Source organism: Dipodomys merriami, unplaced genomic scaffold, assembly GCF_024711535.1.
Source record: "Dipodomys merriami isolate MVZ:Mamm:240054 unplaced genomic scaffold, mDipMer1.0.p SCAF_31, whole genome shotgun sequence".
Lineage (NCBI taxonomy): Eukaryota > Metazoa > Chordata > Mammalia > Rodentia > Heteromyidae > Dipodomys > Dipodomys merriami.
The window spans coordinates 8,944,058-8,964,660 of NW_027204604.1; the positions used below are offsets into that span (position 1 = coordinate 8,944,058).

Here is a 20,603-nt window from a genome sequence, read left to right on the forward strand (position 1 = left end):
CAGGCGACTCGTACCTGTTTACTTTTGGTATTTCTCCCAGGACTCCCATCCAGCTGTCCTTTGCCTGGGGTCCAGCCAGGGGCCATGGGTTCTTTGCTGCTGCCGCTGTGGGTGTGGGAGGTTTCAGAATGTCTGTATTCTCTTAACTTCTTGGAGCTCTTCTTGAGAGCTGGTTCATTCTTGGCTGAGAAGCCAGACACTCTCTGTGTGTTCCTAAAGAAAGTATCCTACATGTAGAGACTTCTGGAATAGGTTGTGCTTTAAGTCATGCTGATAACCTGAACTACGCTTCATGCATGTGCATACAGGTGTATTTTGCTGCACGTCGCTCAGAGATGAAGCATCTCTATGGGGAGCAGATCTGTAAGGGATGTCCAGAGCTTTGTCCAGCTTGCCTGTTGTGTGTATGTTGCTGCTTACCTGCTAGAAGTGCTGGCTAGTGTACAATGTGCATTCAGATACTAGAAACATTGGCATCAGCGCTCAATTTTGCCTCTGGATTGAGTTGAAAGACAAGTGAGTCCTGGCCTGTGCAGAGGAAGCTGGTGAGAGAACTTCACCTGCCTTAAGTTTCTTAAATCCTGTGCATAACCCCATTCAAGTATTAGGACTGTTTGACAACTTGACCATACATCTCTTTGCATGCCCTTCATTTGATAAGTCATTCGATAGATTGGGAACTCATATGAAGGGGTAAAGAAGTGTTTTTATCTTCACTTACAGCAGATTTGGTCAGGATAGCTTGAGCTTTTTCTGGGGTGTTGGGATGATTGAGGTTAGATAGGAGTTGTATGCATGTGTTTACACGCGGATGTGTCTGTGCATTTGTGTCCGTGCTGTAGCATGGCATGGAGGGAGGTCCTGTGATCAGGAATGCATAAGTTGTTTTGGTGGAGGAAGTCTTCAGAATCCTCACGTGGGAGCTTTGTCATGCTGAATCTGGTTCTTTCTGTTCATCGTGAAGATAGAAAGAGGGTGAGCCACCGGGGACTGATGGCTCACGCCTGTAATCTTAGCTACTCAGGAGGCTGAGATCTGAGGATCGTGGTTCAAAGCCAGCCCGGGCAGGAAAGTCCGTGAGACTCTTTATCTCCAATAAACCACTAGAAAGCCAGAAGTGGCGCTGGGGCTCAAGCGGTAGAGTGCTCACCTTGAGCTGAAGAGCGCAAGGACAGCGCCCAAGCCCAGAGTTCAAGCCCCATGACCAACAACAAAGAAAAAGAGGGTGAGCCAACCTTGCAGCAAGCAGAGACAGTGGTCCAGTAGAAATCATGGAGGACTGTGATGGGGGACTGTGATTGGAGGAGTGTGATAGAAGACTTGGATGGAGGACCACGATGGAGAACTGTGATACCTACTTGTCTCCTTTGCTGAGTGGCCTGGGTTGATTAAGTCATGCTTGTTTCTTATTGCCCGTTTTTTTTTTTTTTTTGCCTTCTTTATTTCCTGTTTCCCAACCTCTTGTAATCCTTACATCTGTATGAATATGCTCATCTTTCAATAGCTGTGGTGGATTAGCTACCAAAACTTGAAGCTGCTCAGATCCCTTTATAGAATGTTGTAGTGATTGCATTTAATGCATACACATCCTTCCATGTACTTTCGGTCAGTTCTAGATTACAAAAGCAATGCCAAATGCCATGTAAATACTGTGTAAATACTGCATTACTCAGGGAAGACCAACAGGAAAAAAGCCTATATGTGATGGTAAAGATGCTATCTATGTATACATATCTGTATATACATGTACATGTATATTCATATAGCACATATTACACACAGCCTGTATGTACATATATATATATATATATATATATATATATATATATACACACCCATATATGTATATTTTTAGAGTCCATGATTGGGATGAAGGCATGATACAGGACCCACAGTTATGGAGAGCTGGCCATATTTGTCCGTGCAGTTACATTATTTCCTTGTGGTACAGCTCTTCCTGTGTTGCTGGTACCACTGAACATGTGCTAGTAAGCATGTGACTTTTTTTTTTCTAGTCCTTATTATTTTTTTTATTATCTTTAAGTAGTTGTACAAAGGGATTTCAAGTCCTCATGTCACTTTTATGAGTGCAGCTGTGAAGGAACCATAAACGAATGGAACCATCTTGAGGTGTGGAACAGCTGCCCAGACTCCTGCCAAGCCCTGAGTACCTGAGGAGCCGACAGGGCATCCTCACAGGGACCAGGGAGGCTCCACAGTGTACCGTCTTTGAGATGAACGTCATAGTAGAGACCCTCCTGCCTCTGCCGCTTGAGTAGCTGAATTTCTCAGCATGTACTGCTGTACTTTACCAGGGCATAAGTCTTATTTGGGACAGGGGTTGCTTAGTTGTACATTCCCTATAAGGGAATAAGTTGTTGCTAATAAGTTGTTCCTTCTTTTCAGCTTAAACCCTCGGCACTGACCTTGGAAGTGTGAGAGCACGTGTCAATCTGCTAGGTGAGAAGGCCCAGAGAAGGCCAGCCCAGGCAGAAAGGAAGGGGACACCAGCTTCTGGCCATTGGCTGTTCTCCAAAACAGGTGAACTTTGTGTTCACAAAGGGACACATTTAATCTTTTGGCTCTAAGAGAAGTTATTTGTGTATATATTTTTTTGTTCCTCTATTTTCCCTCTTCTTTCTCCTTCATACCCCTCCCTCCTCCCCCCCCCCCCCCGCCCGCCTCTAAAGAATTTAATCTGCTGGACAACAAACAATACTGTTATAAAACTTGGAAAACAAGAGGGCGAGGTCTCCTGACAAGGAGAAGGGCATTCTGGGTAACGGCTCCAGGGAGCGTGCCAGGCCTGAGATGGAGCCGGGCGAGAGCCCAGTTGGCTGGATACCTGAGTGCCTGCCCCTGCACAGCCCTCTTGCTGTACTATCCCGGGTCCAGAGGGGAAAGGACCAAACTGAAACCCTTACAAAGGAGAAGTTGTGCTCTGATCTGATGGGAATACACTAGACTGTGAAGCCTCCTGCATCCCTCCCCTTCCCTTCCCTCCTCCTTGTCTCTCTTCTTCCTCCTCCTCGTCTCTCCTCCTTCCTTTTCCCTCTTAACCTCTCCCTCCTCATTTCTTCTCCCTCCTCCTTCCTTTCCTCCCTCTTCTCTCCTTCTTTCTTCTCCTTCTTCCTCCTTCTTTGTTCCCTTTCCTCCTCCCCTCCCTTCTCCTTCCTCCTTTCCTCCCTCTTCCCTCCTTCTCTTCCTTTCTTCCCCTTTCTCCTCCCTTCTCCCTCCTCCCTTTCTTCCCTCTTCCCTCCTTCCTCCTTCTCTTCCTTCTCCTTCCTCCTTTCTTCCCCTTCCTCCTATTCCCTTCTCTGCCTCCCTCCTCCCTCCTTTTTTCTCCCTCTTCTTCCCTCCCTCCTCCCTCCTCTTCCTCTTTCTCCTCCTGCTCTTCCTTCCTTCTGCTCTTCCTTCCTCCTCTTTCCTTTTCCCTCTGTCTTTTCCTCCTGCTACTCACTGCTCTTGAGACTGGCAGGCCCAGGGGTTCTGCTAGCAGTGAGACTGCAGTAGCAGTGGAGGTACAACTCCTAGCAGGCCAGCAAGAGGGAAAGCTGGCAAGACAAAGCGATTGGATTGGCTCTGGACTCAAATCTACCTCTGGCCTGCCCGTCCTCCCTCCCCCAGGTGGGGACGTGGAGTCATTTCTCGTCACAGGGTGTGCCCCAGTCCTTGTGCTCCACTAGGTGTGCACCCGACACTGGGTAGAGGCTGGAGGATCTGCTCTTGCTTCCTGGTGCTGGCCTGGGGCCATGCTTCAGTCAGGATATCTGATTGTTGAATGCCCTCTTCTGGGGGGGCGGGAGCTCTCTTCCTGGGAGAGCATGGAAGGCTCTAGAGGGAGCTCCTGGGGAGCCAGCATGCAGGCCTGTGGCATCCGGTAGGCTATTGTGTGTTATTGTTTGGCATCTTCAGGAGGGGATATCAGCTCTGCTGGGGGAAGTGGGAGAGCTGGGCGGTTGGGGCGTCTTTGCCACAGCTTACAGTGTCAGGTCTCACCTGCGGCCGAGGTTTCCCATCCCTGTCCAGGTTCACTGAGCCAAGTAGATGATGAGGGAGTGGCACTGGTGTTTTTCCTTTGGGCCACGTTGGCTTGGGTCTGGGCACTGGTGCTTTTCCTTTAGGCCACGTTGGCTTGGGTCTGTGAACTCTGTAGTAGACATTATGATTGTGTAATAGACCATAGACATGCTCACTTTCCCTCTAGTGAACAGCCATGGCTTCTGTGCCTACCCTCCCTGGGAGAGCAAAGCCCTCTGCCAGGAGAGCATGGAAACTTCTGACCTTCACTCTGTCTCTCTTTCTTGTCACCAGCTACTCCCATGTCCATCTGGCCCTGAGGGCAGAGCTGCTGTGGTGTACTCTCCCAGCTAGCTGGTGGTCCTAAACCAGGGCCTTGGTGCCTCATACTGAGTCTGGGAGCTTTTGAGTCCGGGTTTGGCTGGTAGTGTCGGGGAAGGGGCAGAAAATCGAAGATCCCCTTCCTCTAATCTGAGGGCAGCCAGGAGAGCTGATACTGGGCCTGCTTTGCTCCAGAGGACCCTTGAGGCCCATGCATCAGAAGGATACTGTCCCCCTCCTCCTCCCCCCCCAGGGTTCAGGGTCTCAGTTGTATAGTGGCCCAGAATCCTGAGCCCTCCTTTTGGGATTTTGGGGCAGCCAGCTCCACATTCCCCTCACCCATTCCCTTCATTTTGTCACCCTTTCCTTGGATTCATTAACCACAGCCTGTTGGCATGAGGCCCTGCCCTGCCAGCTAAAGACAAAATGTCCAGGATGCTGGGCCTGGACTGAGAGTGACAGGAAGCGGGCAGCTTGTTCAGTTCATAGACACAATGGTCTGGGGCTATCTTGAAGGCAGGATGTCCTTGCCCCCCACACCCTTCCCCCTCCCAATATTGTCCCTATATCCCTTTCACTAAGATGAGTACTTCCGCATTGCTAGGAACCCCAGGGCCAGCCTTTCTAGAGGAGAGAAGATGGCCGATGGGCTTGGCTTCTGGTGCCCCCCCCTCCCCCGCTCCTGGCTGGAGCTTACATCAGTCACGTAAGTAGCTGTGACTCAGCACCCAGCTCTAGGTCAGGAGGGAGCTGCTGCTGCCCAGGCAGGAACCTTCCCACGTTCTGCGTGGATGCGTGGGGGCAGCACAGGCCGGGCGAGCAGGATGGGCTTCCTGGGGAGAGCACCCCTCAGTGCAGCAGGGCTCAGAAACAAGGAAGTCCTACTCCTTCCCATTTTCTTCCTGGGTTATTTTTTGGGGCACTATTCTGGGCCACCTCGTTTGTAGAAGAAAACGGTCTTTGCGATCTTTGTTTCTAACCAGCAGTCCATGAAGCGTGTTTAACCCTTAGCTGTGTTGTCTTTGGCCTGTGTGTTTGTTTTTTTGCTATCTGGTTCTGTGTCCCTTCTGGGTTGTTGTGTCTCTGTTGAGCACTATGGCTAACTCCTGTCTCTCAGCTTTCTGCCCAAGTCCTCTGAGCATTCGTGTGGTGACTAGTCTATCCCAGCCTCAGTCTTGACAGATAAAAGACACTGGGGCCCATTCTGGGCAAGTGGCAGGGGCCTGTTCCCAGTGTTTAGGCCAAGCAGGAAGTCTGAGGAGTCTGGGAGTGACCTTGCCTCCATCTTGGGGCCCTACCTGGGCAAAGTGTCCTGACATGGGAGGGTGGGAAAGCTCCTGGATAGAATGTGGGCAGAGCAAACGGTCTGGGATGGAATGTGGTCCCCCAGACCTCTTCCTTACACAGCGGCACTTCTGGGGACTGACTTCCCCAGCCCTGGCTGGGTGGGGTTCCCTCCTAGGCAGTCCTAGCAAGTCCTTCAACATGGCCCGTTTCCTTGTGGCCAAACCAGAGGTAAAGCTGGGAGAATTCCACTGCAGAACCCTCATCACAGATCTAGGTGGCCCTCAGGCTCCAGGCCAGTGAAAACCCTAATCAAATCACCTGTCTACCCCCAGCGAGTGAAGACAGTCAGCTTGTCAGGAAAAGAGTCATTGCTCAGTTGACTCTGAGAGGAAACCCGCTTCTGTTGGGAGGGCTAACACCAGAATGACCCTTTCCTTTTACCCAGTAGCACAGGAAGGACAGAGGGTCCGGATACCAGGTTTACATTCCTCCCTCTTCTAGTGATGTTTACAGCAATGCATTGTCAATGATTCCTTACTTCTTCTTCCAGAGAACTAAGAGTAAAGGTTTTAGACCCAAGGTTGGGACCCTGGAAACAATTGCTGCCTGCTTGTTCCCTCCATGATAGTTGCTCCCTTGTGAGATACAGCCCTTCCCCTGGACATGGGCGGGGGAGTCACTTCTTGGGTAGCAGGAAAGACACATTATTAGTTCAATATCACACTGACCATACAAAATAGGTACAGTCAGCAGGAGAGCAAACCAGACTAGTCTTCGGTGTGGCAGGTACTGGGGGTGGCTGAGAGTAGATGGAGGAACAGCACAGGTCCGGCCTCGTGAGAGGAAGGGTGTCTCCTGCAGGACACCTGTGTGTGTCACAGAGGATACCAGTGATGGGAAATTGCTTAAGGAAGGGATTGGCTGAAAGGAAAATCAGAAGGATCGAATGTCTGATGCATCCCCCTTATATGGGATGTGGATCCTTGGAAATAAAGGTCATGGGTAATGCTTGCTTCAGGGACCCTAAGGTCCCTGCTGTCACCTGCTTCACAGGGCCCTGGTGTTAGTTGCAGTGCATCTTTCAGAGCCCCGGGGTGTAGATCTGCTTTTACTCTCTTGTGCCTGTTACGGAGGCCTTAGGAAGTCCTGTGGTGGGCTGCAGTCTGGTGCTGGTGTCCAAACTGGAAGAGTAGGACCACTTCTGGTATCTTCCTCATTGCCTAGGGAGGACTACACAGAGGCACCAAAGGTGCAGGAGAGGAAAAGTAGGTTTCTCCAGTCCAGCTGACCCCTTATAGAGCCCAAATCAAGCCCTGATTTCCACGCAGGTGTGCTGTGTAGTGCTCTAGTAGTATTATCACTTCATGCAAGTATCTTGACTAAGCTAAGGTCCGTGTCCCCCACCCTGTGCTCTTGATAGTTATAAGCTATAGAGCTGACAGCAGAAGGAAGAGTGGGAACATAGATTTGGGAATAAGAGACCTGGAATCTGTTCTCTGTTGGTCATGGGATACATTTGTCTGTATTGAAGGATTCATTTCTTCTGCAAAATTTGGGACAGTACCAGCTCTGTGCGACTGTGGTAAGGAATAAATCGTGAAGATCTTGATGTCCAGCTTTTATTTCCTTTTCCCCCTGTAGCTAGCAACACACAGTGTTACTGCCAGGAGCCATAAAAGAAATAAGCTCTCTCTGGGAGCCCAAAAGAATTTGTTAGGGAATTTAAACCCCACAGCCCACCACTTCCATTCCACTCTGCCTCTTCTTTCTCTGGCTTGTGACATCATAGGAAGCGCGCCCATCTCTTCTAAGCATCAAATAGCAAAAGAAAAAAATCAAAAAACAAAAAAAAAGAAGAGAGAGGAAAGGACATCTGATTTATAATCTTGCTTGTAAATTTCATTTTCAGGCTGATTTTAAAAACAAAACTCATGATGTGCTAAGAAGTGTGTCTTTGTAATGCAAGGATAGGGTGCCAGCTTTTGAAGTCATCCAAAAGGTCTGATCAGATCGCCAGTGAAGCAGGGGTCAGTTGAATGTTCTGAATGTTTTGTACAGGGTGGGGAGGAGGAGCCCATGCCCTCTCTGGAAAGGCTACCCTAGCCCACGTGAAACTCGATTGCTTTCACCAGCCTCAGACGCTGGTCTGCTGCCTGTGCCCTGAGGCAGTGAGACCGTACACCTGCAGACATGTTGCATGTTGGGAAATACTGCAAAGATGGAGGGTCTTGTAAGTGTGCATATTAACATACTTAAATGTTTTGTGTGAATGTTTATGATAAGGTAGTAACTGTTCATAAACTTTAGTAGAATTAATGGGTATTGTATTGCACACGCATGGCTGAGGCATTGGCCAGGACTTTGATGCTGCTTTGAGGAGCACTGTGTGACTCGCCTTTTAAGTCTTCAGGGATCACCCTGTCATGTCAACACAAGGAAGTTTTGCTCCTGGGAGGAATGAGTCTTCTGATCGATTACATCTCTGCGTTTTCTTCAGTGAGATCCTCTTCTTCTGGAAGCTGGTTTCACATGGTGGCTTAGATTTTTCCATCTTTGTATCTAGCACCATTTGAAATCAGTGTTTTAGGAGTAAGAATCGCAGCGTGGCCAAGATTGGATTAAGGAGGAACTGCTCACCAGACTGGCTCCTCTCCTTTCACCTTGAGCTTGGGGTGGGTGGTAGGGGGCGGGGAGGGAGAGATTTGAATAGCAACACTCACTCTTGAGTATGTTGGGATTTGGAAGGGCGAAGTGAGGGAGGGTTGTGTTGAAAATAATGGCTTGAGGAGGGGAGTAGGTGGTATTATCTGTGGATTGCTAGCAGCCATGCTGAGCATTAGCATGTCTGGAGGGCCTTGGAGCAGTTGGGTAGTGATTGCAAGAAAGGGGTGGGGGTTGAGGAGAAGGCTGTGTACCTGGAGTTCTGGCTCACCCACATCAGCACCGCCCACCTGCTTCTGGAGGAGGTTCTGAGCACGCAGCCATTGATGCAGTGCAGTTGACATCAGCCTTGCCAGCTGCGCTGAGGTGCCAACCGGAGCAATACCACGGGCCCATCTCTTACACAGGCTGACCGATTTCTCCTGGTGTTCAGAGTCTGTTTTTGTCTAGCACCATTTGAAATCGGTTATGATGTAGGGGGAAAAGCAGCAACCTCGAAGCCTCGTGCCAAGTCTTGGTCCGCTGCAGCCCGTGGTGTCCTGGAAGTGGATGAGCCAAGAGTGGGCAAGGAAGATGGCACTTGCCCTGCTAACTTTATTAAGTGCACGTGCAGTGTGTTCTTGCAGAGCTAAGCGGGGAGAGCTCAGTTGGTTTTTAGAAAGAAATTGCTGTCATTTCCCACATGTCCTCAGTGGTATTTTCTGAAACGGAAATGCTGTTGTAAATTGTATAAACCGGTTGTGTAATTGTTGGGCTACTTTCTGTTAAGATGAGTCTGCTCGTGCATCCTGACCTTAATAAATAACTATATTCAATTTATCCTGTCCGTGTTTTTTCCAGCTAGTATTTTCCATTCATAGTTCTATGGCGATGAGAAGTGGGTCCTGAAAAATTAATTTGCTGTGCAGATTCTACGTACTTCGACAAGGAATTTGAAGTAGGTTACAGCAGAGACATTGGAAAAAAAAAAAGGTTATTAAGGCAAGAATTAAGCCAAGAAATAAAGTGAGAGAAAAGATCAGGAAGGGGAGGGGAAAAAAGGTTGAAGATCTAGCCTAAGGGATGTCACTTATCAAAGGGGAAAGCAGTTCTTGGGTCCATAGGAGCAGCCCCCTGTGAAGAAACCATTCCAAACACTGTCACAGGGCCCTTAAGAGCGAGCAAGCAGCACTAATTGCAGTTGCATTATAACAGACGGAGTTCTACTTTTGGCTGGTAGTTTATTTCAACCCTCGAAGACAGGGCAAGCCAGTTTTGTCAAGCTATTCAGAGATTCACCAGATTTGACTATTTTTTATAGGAAATGGTGTTTGGAGAATCTTTAGGAAAAGAGGGCTGTTGACCTCCTGGATCATATCCCCTCACCCCGGGAGTTCCATGAAGTTATTTCAAACCAGTGGTTCTCTGTAAATGATGGCAAATCAGCCGCCTAGGAAAACTTTCCTGAGCTTATATCTCACCAGTCTTCCCCCAGATGGCTGCCCTGCCGAGTAGGCTGGGGGTGGGAGGCGGATGAAGCATTTGCTGGGAAGACTTCCCAGTGAATATGATGCAGCTTGCAGCTGCAGAGCTATTTCAGGCTCTTGGTAGAAGAATCCATGTTCTAATCCCCAGGATGTGGTGGTGGAGATAGTTAGGACTCTCGGTTGCATCGTTCTAGTCGCCTCCCCACTGAAGTAGGTTCAGACAGCATCCTCCAATATGGAAGTATTGGGTCTGTGGTATTAAGTACACGTTAAACTACCCTGCCCCATGACTTCATTTACTATTGAAAATACAGGATGCTACTGGGTGCTGGTGGCTCATGCCTGTAATCCTACCTACTCAGGAAGCTGAGATCTGAGGATCGAACTTCCCAAAGCCAGGCAGGGAAGTCAGTAGGACTCATGTCCAATGAACCACCAGAAGAGCTAGAAGTGGAGTTGTGGTTCAAGTGGTAGACCAACCTTGAACAAAAAAAAAAAAAGAAAAAAAAAGCTAAGGGCTAAGGGACATTTGCCAGACCCTGAGTTCAAGCCCTAGTACCAGCACAAAAAATAAAAATGAAGAAAAGACTTTTCTAACTTAAAATGTGGTCTGAGGACTACCAGCATTAGTGTACTAGTTCCCAAGGCTGCTGTAACAAATGACCACAAATTTGATGTCTTAAAAACACATTTATTCTTAATAGTTCTACAGGTCCATAGACTGAAACCAGTTTTCCTGGACTGAAATGAAGGTATTGGCAGGGACACAAACCCTAAACCCTTCACCCTTCAGAAGTGCTAAGAGGAAATAGACTTTTCTTGCCTTTTTTTTTTTGCATCTTGAGTAGGATGTTAGGCTTATAACTTTTCATCCATCTTTAAAGCCAGCAGTGTTACATTTTGCTGCAATGGGCACATTGTCTTCTGCCCAACCCAAATATGAGGCCCTTCTGTGAGGATCCATGTGATTAAATTTAGAGTCCTATCTGGATAGTCTCCCTATTTCAAGATCTTTAAATAGGATTTTGGAAGAAAAGCCTCTTTTACCTCCTAAAGTAATATTCACAGGCTGCAGGCATGATGAGGGCCATCATACAGCATGCCACCAACAGCAATGCCTGAGAGCTTACTAGAAATGCAGAATCTCTGTGAGGCTAGGGAGGCTGAAACAGGAGGATCAAGTACTTGAGGCCAGCCTGCACTATATGGTGAGAAAAAGATGTAGAACCTCAGGGCTTATTTGAGACCTGTTGAATTTTACTGTTTTTTTTTCTTCTTAAAAGATAACTATATGATTTACCTGAACACTAAAATTTGAGAAATGCAGTGCTATGGAATCCTAATTGAGGATTACGTCAATTACAAAAATAAGAGTGCTAATCCCTGAGTCTTTGCAAGTGAGGGTGGGTAATGGGGTGATATAGTTTTTCCAAACACTGAACCTATGTGCTCATCTAAGCAAGAAGAGTTTCCTGAATTCTCAGTGAAGTCCCAAGTCCTAAATACCAGCATGCCAGAGTGCTTGCTTATTTGCAAGAGTCTGGCACAGGGTTTGCCATTGCAACATACAATAATCTTTTATTTATTTTTTAAGCTAAAGGGCGGTGGATTTTATCAGCTTACGTGGCTTCTTGCATCCGTTTTGCGACCTCTGACACAGGTTTTCTTGGGCTTTGTATGGTAAAATCAGATTGGGGAGTGGGGTGTTTCCACCTGTGGCAAATTAGTAAGAAGTAAGGAAAATTGACCATAGGATCTAGAGCCTCCTACCCCAAAATCTCCCCCAGTATTGATCCCTTTTCCCCTAGTATCTCCCACATATTTATATAAACACAAGGGATTAAGCTTAACCCCTTAAACATTAATTTTACAGGAGCAGAAGCGATCTAGTGTTATACCAGATCCAAAGAGAATTTTTAAAATGGCTTCTGGTTACCACAGCAAGCTACAATCTAAATAACGCCAGTGAATGGATGTGGAGCAATTTCCAGTACTCTTAAGAGGCCACAAGAGGGCAGCAGTGCTGCAGTCGCAAAAACCTGCTTCTTGTCTAATCTTTTCTGTCAGCCTGGAAACTCGGACAGCAGCCTAGTTTTTAAGAAAAGCCTAGTTTTTGAAGAAAAGACTCTTGTACCGCATAGAGTAGCATTCACAGGCTGCAAGTATTATTAGGGCCATTATACATTGAAAATTCACTCAAACTGCACTATTTCTGCAAGCCAGCCTGTTAAGTTCTGCTCTTTAAACAATCTATATGCTGTTTTAACTATGCAAAACTCAATCTTGGTTTAAATGATAAGTTGGCAGACAGGACCAAGCTTCAGAATACCAGAATTACCTATTTCTTTTAAACTCTAAAACTCTTGAGGTACAAGTTCAAATTCCTTCCAAGCCCAACTCTATTTCAGAAGATTCTGTTACCTTAGAAGTTCTCCCTATTTGATGAGATTTCTTTTTAATGGCACGATGAACTAAAAATTTTTAAATGCTTCAGTCAATTCACCCAGTGTTAGGTTTTTTATCTATATTTTTGAGCCACAGCCTTTGCTTACGCAGGCAACAGAACTTGCAGGCAACAGAACTTAAGTCTTTGAAGGGTGTGTGTGCGTGTGTGTGTGCGCGTGTGTGTGTGTAGAACTTGCAGGCAACAGAACTTGTCTTTGAAGGGTGTGTGTGTGTGTGTGTGTGGGCGCGTGCGTGCAGGTCCTGGGTCTTAGACTCAGAGTCTGGGTGCTATCCTTGAGCTTTTTTGCATAAAGCTAGTGCTCTACCACTTGAGCCACAGCTCCACCTACTATTTTGTGTAAGTTCCTTGGAGATGAGAGTCTCATGCGCAGTTCTTTCAACTGCAACCCTCAGATCCCAACCTCCTCCTAGGAGGATTACAGGTCCGAGCCACCAGCGACTCAGCAGTTTTCTGGTTTCTTTAATAGGAAGAATTAAACTATGATTTTCTTTTGTGAACAATAGCTTTGACCTTCCAAGTTTACGTGGAGAAATTGACTTGGCTTGAGAATCCCCCGTGGGGAGATTCACTGTCTCAGGTGTACATTGGAAGCACCTGGGCCACAAAAACCTCTGCCCAGGCTGTGCCCTAGATCCAGTATAGAAGATGCCTCTGGGGTGGGGCCCAGGTGTCACCAAAGCTCCCCAGGCAATCCCCATGTGCAGCCAGGGGTGAGAAACACTGGTCTGATTGGAGAGTTAGCAAGTCAGATTTAATTAACATCTGCAAAGACTGCAAGCTCTTTGCATAAACAAAACCAAATCCTATTCTTATGCACAACTCAAATTTTATGTTTTATTTCCTGGGATTTTTTTCCCCCCTTAGTCCAAGGTATTAAGGTGATACAGGATCGTATCTTCTGTTTAGATACACTGTGTGTACATGCTTAACTTTAACAGCTTTCCCAAGGGGAAAAAATGCACTAGGAATGTAGAAGAAAGCAAGGACAAATGGTTGGAGTTCCAGGTGGATTTTCTAAAGAAGCTACTAGGATTTTAAACTATATTGCTAAGAAAACTAGACTCCCTCCCCCCAGTCAGGGTGTCACTGAAGCCCTCTGAGCTGAACAGGGACAAGGAGCGGGGCAGGGAGATGCTTAGGAACAGGTGGAATGGTTAGCGATAGGCTGCAATTAGAAGCAAACGCAGCTTTAATACAAACACGTGAAACTCCTGCACATCATACGTCTTTAGTTTTTGTCAGGCTTGAACCAGTTTTCAAAAACCCAATAAAAGTTCTTGAGACATTTCTGCAAATTCATTTATGTAGCTGACAAAAGTATTTTAAGTTCAAATATGCCTCTTTCCCTGGCAAACAAACTTTGAAACAAAACTTTTCCTCATATTTAAATAGCTTGACAAATTTATATATATATATATATATATATATATATATATATATATATATATATATATATATAAATCTCATTGAAAAAATAAATTTGGAGCTGAACTTCTATAAATTAAATGTATTTATTTATTTATTTATTTATTTTGGGTCCGGTCGTGGGGCCTGAACTCAGGGCCTGGGCGCTGTCCCTCAACTCTTCAGCTCAAGGCTAGTGCTCTACCACTTGAGCCACAGCACCACTTCCGGCTTTTTTTTTTCCTGCTTATGTGGTGCTGAGGAATCAAACTCAGGGCCTCAAGCATGCAAGGCAAGTGCTCTACCACTGAGCCACCTTCCCAGCCCTGAATTTATTTAAGTATAAAATATCTGGTGAAAATATATTAAGTAGGTTTAAAAAATATTATACTACTTGCTTGCTTCTAAGCAATTCCTGCTTTTTTTTTTTTTGGTGCCTCACAGGGGCTTGAACTCATGGCCTTGCACACTCACTTTTTCCTCTTATATGTTTTTCCACTTGAGCCCTGCCTCCAGTTCTGGCTTTTTGCTGGTTTAACTGGTGATAAAAGAGTCTCACAGATTTGTATGCCTAGCCTGGCTTTGAACCACAATCCTCAAATCTCAGCCTCCTCCGTAGCTAAGATTACAGGTGTGAGTCATTAGTACTTGGCTTTTAAAATATTTTTTTTCCTGCTCAAACTTTTCTTCCCAAGTATCCAAGCCAAGGGCAGATTACAGAGGGCAGTCTCCCTGTGTTAAACACATGCCTTCACAGTAAGACAGGATTCTCACCTAGCATTGTTATTAGGGGAGACAGTCTTATAGCTAAAAAGCCTCCAGAGGTTGTGATATCTTACTGTTTCTGAGACTGGTTCATTGATGTCACAGACAGAAAAGAAAAAAAAAGTCATGCATAAAATTTCCAGTTTCTTCAAATCAAACATGTCTCCAAAAAATTGAATTCTATCTTACCAACTTTTACTTTATTTTACAATAATATTCTCAGTTAAGGCAATCAAACGCCCAAATTCCCAATTTTCAATGTTGTTCTTTACAAGCAAAACCATTCCCCCCCACCCCCCCTTGGTTTGGTTGCACTGCACTGGGTGAACTCAGGGCCTTGTGTTTGCTAGGCAGGAGCTCTACCACGTGAGCCATGCCCCTCAATACCTTCTGCATTCGTTATTTTTCAAATAGGTTCTTGTATTTTTGTCTAGGCTGGCCTGGACTTTGATCCTCTTATGCTTTCTGCTTAGCTGAGATGACAATTGTACACCATTGTGCCCAGATATTGGTTGATATGGAGGTCTCACCAATTTTTTGCCCTGGCTGTTCTCAAACTTTGGTCTTCCTGATTTCTGCCTCCCAAGTAGCTAGGATTATAGGTGTGAGCCACTACACCCAACGTTTTTTTTTTTTTTTTTAGAAAGGGTTTCAGCCTCAGAACTGCTGGGATTACAGGGACCATAACGATACTGTGAACTGTATTTCTTTGATTATAAATCTCCTGCTTCAAGATGGACTCACCCTTACATAAAGTGTTATTTAAGGGAAATCAGGCTCTATTGCTTGTTTACATTAAATTTGTACACATTTCAAGGCATCCAAGTCAGGTGACTACATTCAAGCCACATTAAAATGTGAGCATTATGACTTAAGAGCTGCATTTCTCATGGTAGAAACAGTAACCTTGTAGATAAGAAGACTACAAAGATAAACAGAGCGGGGCACTGGTGGCTCACGCCTGTAATCCTAGCTACTCAGGAGGCTGAGATCTGAGGATCTCAGTTCTAAGCTAGCCCAAGCAGGAAAGTCCATGAGTCTTGTATCTCCAATAAACCACCAGAACACTGGAAGTGGTGCTGTAGCTCAAGTGGTAGAGTGGTAGCCTTGAGCTGAACAGCTGAGGGACAGCGCCTAGGCCCAGAGTTCAAACCCATGACCGACAACAACAACAACAAAAATGGAAACACATGTTTGTGGTCATCGTGCAGTTGGCTTGGCTGGAGCAGTTGACTTTCTCTGGTAGGTGGTATACTGAACTCTAAACCTGTTTTCCTACAAAGATATCATTAAAGAAAAATACTAAGTAAGCATAGAAATAAAATTCAAGAATTAAATTCCAGAAAAACAGACCTGGTCTCTTCCTCAAAGCACTGTGGATTTAAACCCCAGACCCTTATGCATGCCAGATAACTGGTCTGCCACCGAGCATAGATTTCCCCTAGCGTGAAGGGGACAATTGCAGAAAGAGACTTGATAATATTCTCAGTGTTTAAACTAGCCAACAAATGAGCCTTGAAAAATTAATTTCAAGTGTCTCAATGTGTCTCTAAAAGCCCTCTTCTCCTATATTTTTAATTTCCTCTGAAAGGATTGACTTGTTTTAGTGTTTTGTCAGTCAGTGGGAAAGACCTGAGAGAAACATGTCTTTCCCTAATATTACAAATTTGAATGTGCAGCTCTGATTTGAAATAGAAAATGCAGTGCCCCCAAGAGGAGCTCAAGTATAGGAACGTTGCACATAACGCCTCCTGGTCAGGATCAGATATTTGAAGTTCAAGTTTATGTCATACATTCTTACCGTGCATGTCTTCATAAAACCTGTTTCAGTGTAATTCTGTCCCATGAAATAAAATGCTAGTTGCATATGTAATTTGAACTTTTCTCGGGAAGAAACAGGCGTAATAATTTTATTTATTCTTCCCTTCTCCACCTGTCCCAACCCTCACCCCCTAGTATTGAACTCAAAGGCTTCATACTTCGAGCTAGGCTTGCCTGCTCAAGTCTGGTGCTATACCACTTGAGTCCCCTCCAAGTAAGGTTTTCTGCTGGTTAATTGGAGGTGAGAGTCATAGGGACTTCTCTGCCTAGAATGGCTTTAAACTGATCCTCAGATCTCAGCCTCCTGAGTAACTAGGATTACAGGCAGGAGCCACCAGTGCCTAAGCCAATCACTACCCTTGACTATAAACTTAGGTAGTTTTTTTAATCATAAAAAAGCAGGGGGCCTAGTTCCCTCTTCCCAGCCATGAAGATATATATTCTAGCACAAAGAAAGGAACTCTTAATTTGTTTCAGTTGGAAAACAGAATGATGAGGGTTTCGCTTGAGAAGATGCAAGCCTCAACTGTTCAATATTGAAAAATTATACTATGTATTATATAATTGTATAATAAAGGATAGATTACATAATTAAGTCAGAATATATTATAACTATACTAAACTAAATATATACTACACAGTATACATATAGTGTATATACTACATATTAATATAAATTATGTATGATTATATAATTACAGTAAATATACTAAAATAATATGTATTATAGTATGTTAAAAACATATAATGTATATTAGACTATACACTCTAATACAGAGAAACAACTTGTCAAGTTGGAATTGGCTATATTCACCAAATTAAAGCAGTTTTGGTTTCTCTGAAAGCATATTTTCCTTCTCTGTGTTCTTGAGATGAACTGGTTGTGCTCATTGCTCCCCTCTGGGATCAAAAGCACAGTTAGGTTTGGATTTGTAGCTGCTCTAGAAGCAGAAGCAACCAGATGCAAGGATGGAGGGAACAGAACTAGTTAAGCCTCCATCCAAGCCAATACCTGTCAGTACACGTTACATTTTTACAAAGGAATGATAGAAGAAAACATCAGTAAGTTAGCAAGGGGAACGGGAGGGATCTTTTGAGTTCCCTCTTTGATCCTCACTGCTGACATATTTTAGCTCAGGTATTGAGATCTAAAACCCACAGAATATTTTCCAGAACAAAGCCATTGTTGCAAAGAAACAAAACAGAAAGCTAATATACCTTTTCATGATAAAAGCAAATCTTTCTCTCCTCTCTTCTTCTTAGAGAGAAACAAAGTTTACTTCTCTGTAGCTCTCCTCTGTTAGGTATGTGCTGGAGGAAGAGAAAGAGCTAAATAATAAGTAGTAAATATTGCATCAAAAAGAAGCCAGACAGTTGAGTACCTGGGATAAAAATCAATGACAGGAAGGAATGGAAGGAAACATAAGCCTTAGGCTCATAAAGTACCATGTTGTGATTCTCACTGAGGGACCGGACAAATGAATTTGTACAAGAACTTAACTCTGAAGTCATATGTCATCTAGCTGATGAATAGATAATTTCTGTTCAAAGAAATTCAATTTTTGCACATAGCAAATCTTAGAAAAAATTCATTGAATAACACTGTGAAAGGAGAAATGGGTCTAGACTTTAAAGTACCTTTGATTTTTGAGGGAATATATATTAAATCAATGCCATCCTGTCTTCGGCATTTTCAGATGAATCCTGTCTTTCTGCACTGGCATCCAGTGTGGTTTTATGGCACTTTATTTCAACTTGAGGGAAGATACATTTATTTATGTGCCCTTCCAAATTCCTGGGACAGTTCTGATTTCATTATTTCATATGCTTTCTAAACTATGAACAGTATTTTTTTTCAATGTTTTAGAAAGGTTTGCTGGATGCTTACAACATTGGAGAGCCAACTAGAAAACCCTGCTCAATGTTAATTTGACTGTTTTGCTCTGTGTTCTTGAAAACTGAGCTGACTGCAAATTTCAAGCTCTCTCTGCTTGATGAAATGTTGCCTTCAGCACAGACAGCTTGAAACACTGACAAAAATCAGTCTGGCGGGCTTCTGTGATCTGAAACAAGAAATAGCATGAATGGAGAAATCCATGATAACATATTGCCTCAGATAATACAAACTATGAATGGTATCAGCAATTATCATTAATTTCTTAACTCTCACCTACCCAGGGCCGATTTATCTAGCACAAACAAAATCAGGAGAAAACCATCACAAGGAAATAAAGACATCTGTAGTTTGGGATCACATGGACTTGCAAGATGAGAGTTAAACAATTGCCAGGCTGGGCTACAAAGGATGATAGGATTGGCTAGGTAGAAGCTGATTCAGACCAATGGTCATATTTTTAGTCTTGCACTTGCCAGGCAAGTGCTCGTCCACTGAGCTAAATCCCAACCAAAAGTAAGATCTTATCCATCTGTTTTTGTGCTTTGAAAAGAAGACTAGAAAGGTAGTTGTGTTCCCAAACCATTACTATGCCAGTTTATACCAAACCCATGTGTGGGCTGGGAAGGTGGCTCAGTGGTAGAGCGCTTGCCTTGCATGCATGAGGCCCTGGGTTCAATTCCTCAGCACCACATAAGCAAAAATAAAAAAGCTCAAGTGGTAGAGCGCTAGCCTTGAGCTGAAGAGCTGAGGGACAGCGCCCAGGCCCAAAGTTCAGGCCCCATGACCGGAACAAAAAAACAAAACCAAACCCATGTGTGTACTACTAAGTTTTAACAGCACCTCAAGAATGTTCATGGCTGCTACCCTATTTTAGCTGCCCATAAGAAAGACAGAAGTAGCTCTGTACATTTTATAATCTTGTATAAATGAGTTTCCAAAGACAATCTGATTTGATGAAAAATACATTTTGTCTTCATCACCGCACCCTGGCGCATTAGCTCTTAAAATCTTTGAACTCTTCGAAGTGATGTTTCTATATATATCACTTGAGAGTGGCGAGTTTTTGACTTGACTGTTTATTGAGAATCCTGGAACTTTTAGCTTCCTGGGCAATAGTACCGCTTTTACTTTGCTTCGATCTAGAAAATGAGGAGAACATAACAGAAATCAAATAGTGCTGTTCTTAATCCCCGTTAATGGAAGTAACAAAATGAAATTAAATGGATTATCTGAGACATCTGATACATAGCTAACTGATACAGATAAATGGAAAATTTCATCATAAATACTCCAGTGACTACAACTGTCAGTGTGTCTATTTTGGCCATTGGTTCCCCTTTAGGAAGTTGTCTATCTAGGGTAGGGAGGGGCTTGTAATGGCCTGTGGTTCACCTAGGAACTTAAACTTCCACTCTCACAAGAAACCTTTTCTTACAGTTACCTGCTGAAGAAATACATAGGTTCCCTATATTGCCATGATGTTGAAAGTAGATGAAAATACTTTTAGCAAAAAAAAAAACATTTTGTATGACACATGAATGCATAATTTAAAAACAGTGACTTCTGTTGGGAGTATAGCAAGCATGAGGCCCTGGGTTCAACCCCCAGTAAGGGGGAGAAGGATGGTACAATACAGGGAACAAACATAAAGCTGGATGAAAGCATGCTGAGACTACGAAGGCCAAATAAATGAGAAGAAATGCTTTCACTTACCCTTTCTTTCTGGGGCCAAGAATCCTGTATAGGCAGAGACAAATGATAGCAATGGAAACAACTGCAAGATACCAGGAAAGAAAGAAAAAAAACTGTGAGTCTGAAACCTCCTTACCAGGACTGAATTTAAGCAGGAGAAACAAATGCTGGTGGGGAAAGGGTATTTTATTTACACACATTTATCGTCTATTTGGTTTCTTCATTATCTAACTCCTTGGCATCACACAGTCCCATGGCAAGGCAGAGAGGAATCATAGCTTAAATTAGAAAAGTATCGAAAGTACATTTAGAGACGGGTGTCAGTGGTTACTAGGAAGTTGAGATTTTAAGGTTGAAGTTTAAAGTCAGCCTCGGCAGCAAAGTCTATGAAACTCTTTTCTCCAATTAGCCACCAAAAAAGGCCGGTAAGGTAGATCTGCAGCAGAGCACCAGCACTGAGCAAAAAACAAAAGGGTAGTTCCCAGCTTGAGTTCAAGCCTCAGTACTGGCGCGCGCGCGCGCGCGCACACACACACACACACACACACACAAACACACACACACACACACACACACACACACACCACATTTGACAGAAATAGTGTACTATTATAACTTAAGAAGGCATATGTTATTTCTGTTTGTATATGTATGTGTACATATATATATATAATAGTATATGTTATATACACTAAACTGTAGTAAATATAATTGAACACATATTATATAATATAAAATTACCAATGAGAATATATCATATATAAAAGATTAGGGTTTTATTAAGATGGTTTACTTAATCTTA

At 44.2% G+C, this 20,603-nt stretch overlaps 1 protein-coding gene across 3 annotated transcripts in view; it reads right to left on the bottom strand.

Moving 5' to 3' along the window:
- Positions 1-10,457: 10,457 nt before the first annotated feature.
- Cd46 (CD46 molecule) overlaps positions 10,458-20,603 on the bottom strand; it is a 30,764-nt gene continuing 20,618 nt past the window's right edge. Inside the window, exons 10-13 of one of the 3 annotated variants that reach the window (XM_070041601.1) lie at positions 19,823-19,883; positions 17,851-19,248; positions 17,431-17,541; positions 14,565-15,666 (exon numbers count right to left, since the gene is read on the bottom strand). In XM_070041601.1, the coding sequence (XP_069897702.1) occupies positions 19,152-19,248; positions 19,823-19,883 (158 nt within the window). In that variant the 3' untranslated portion in view covers positions 14,565-15,666; positions 17,431-17,541; positions 17,851-19,151. Of the gene's footprint in view, positions 11,469-14,564; positions 15,667-17,430; positions 19,249-19,822; positions 19,884-20,603 lie in introns of those variants that run through there. The other 2 variants (XM_070041600.1, XM_070041599.1) reach the window with 2 other exon arrangements.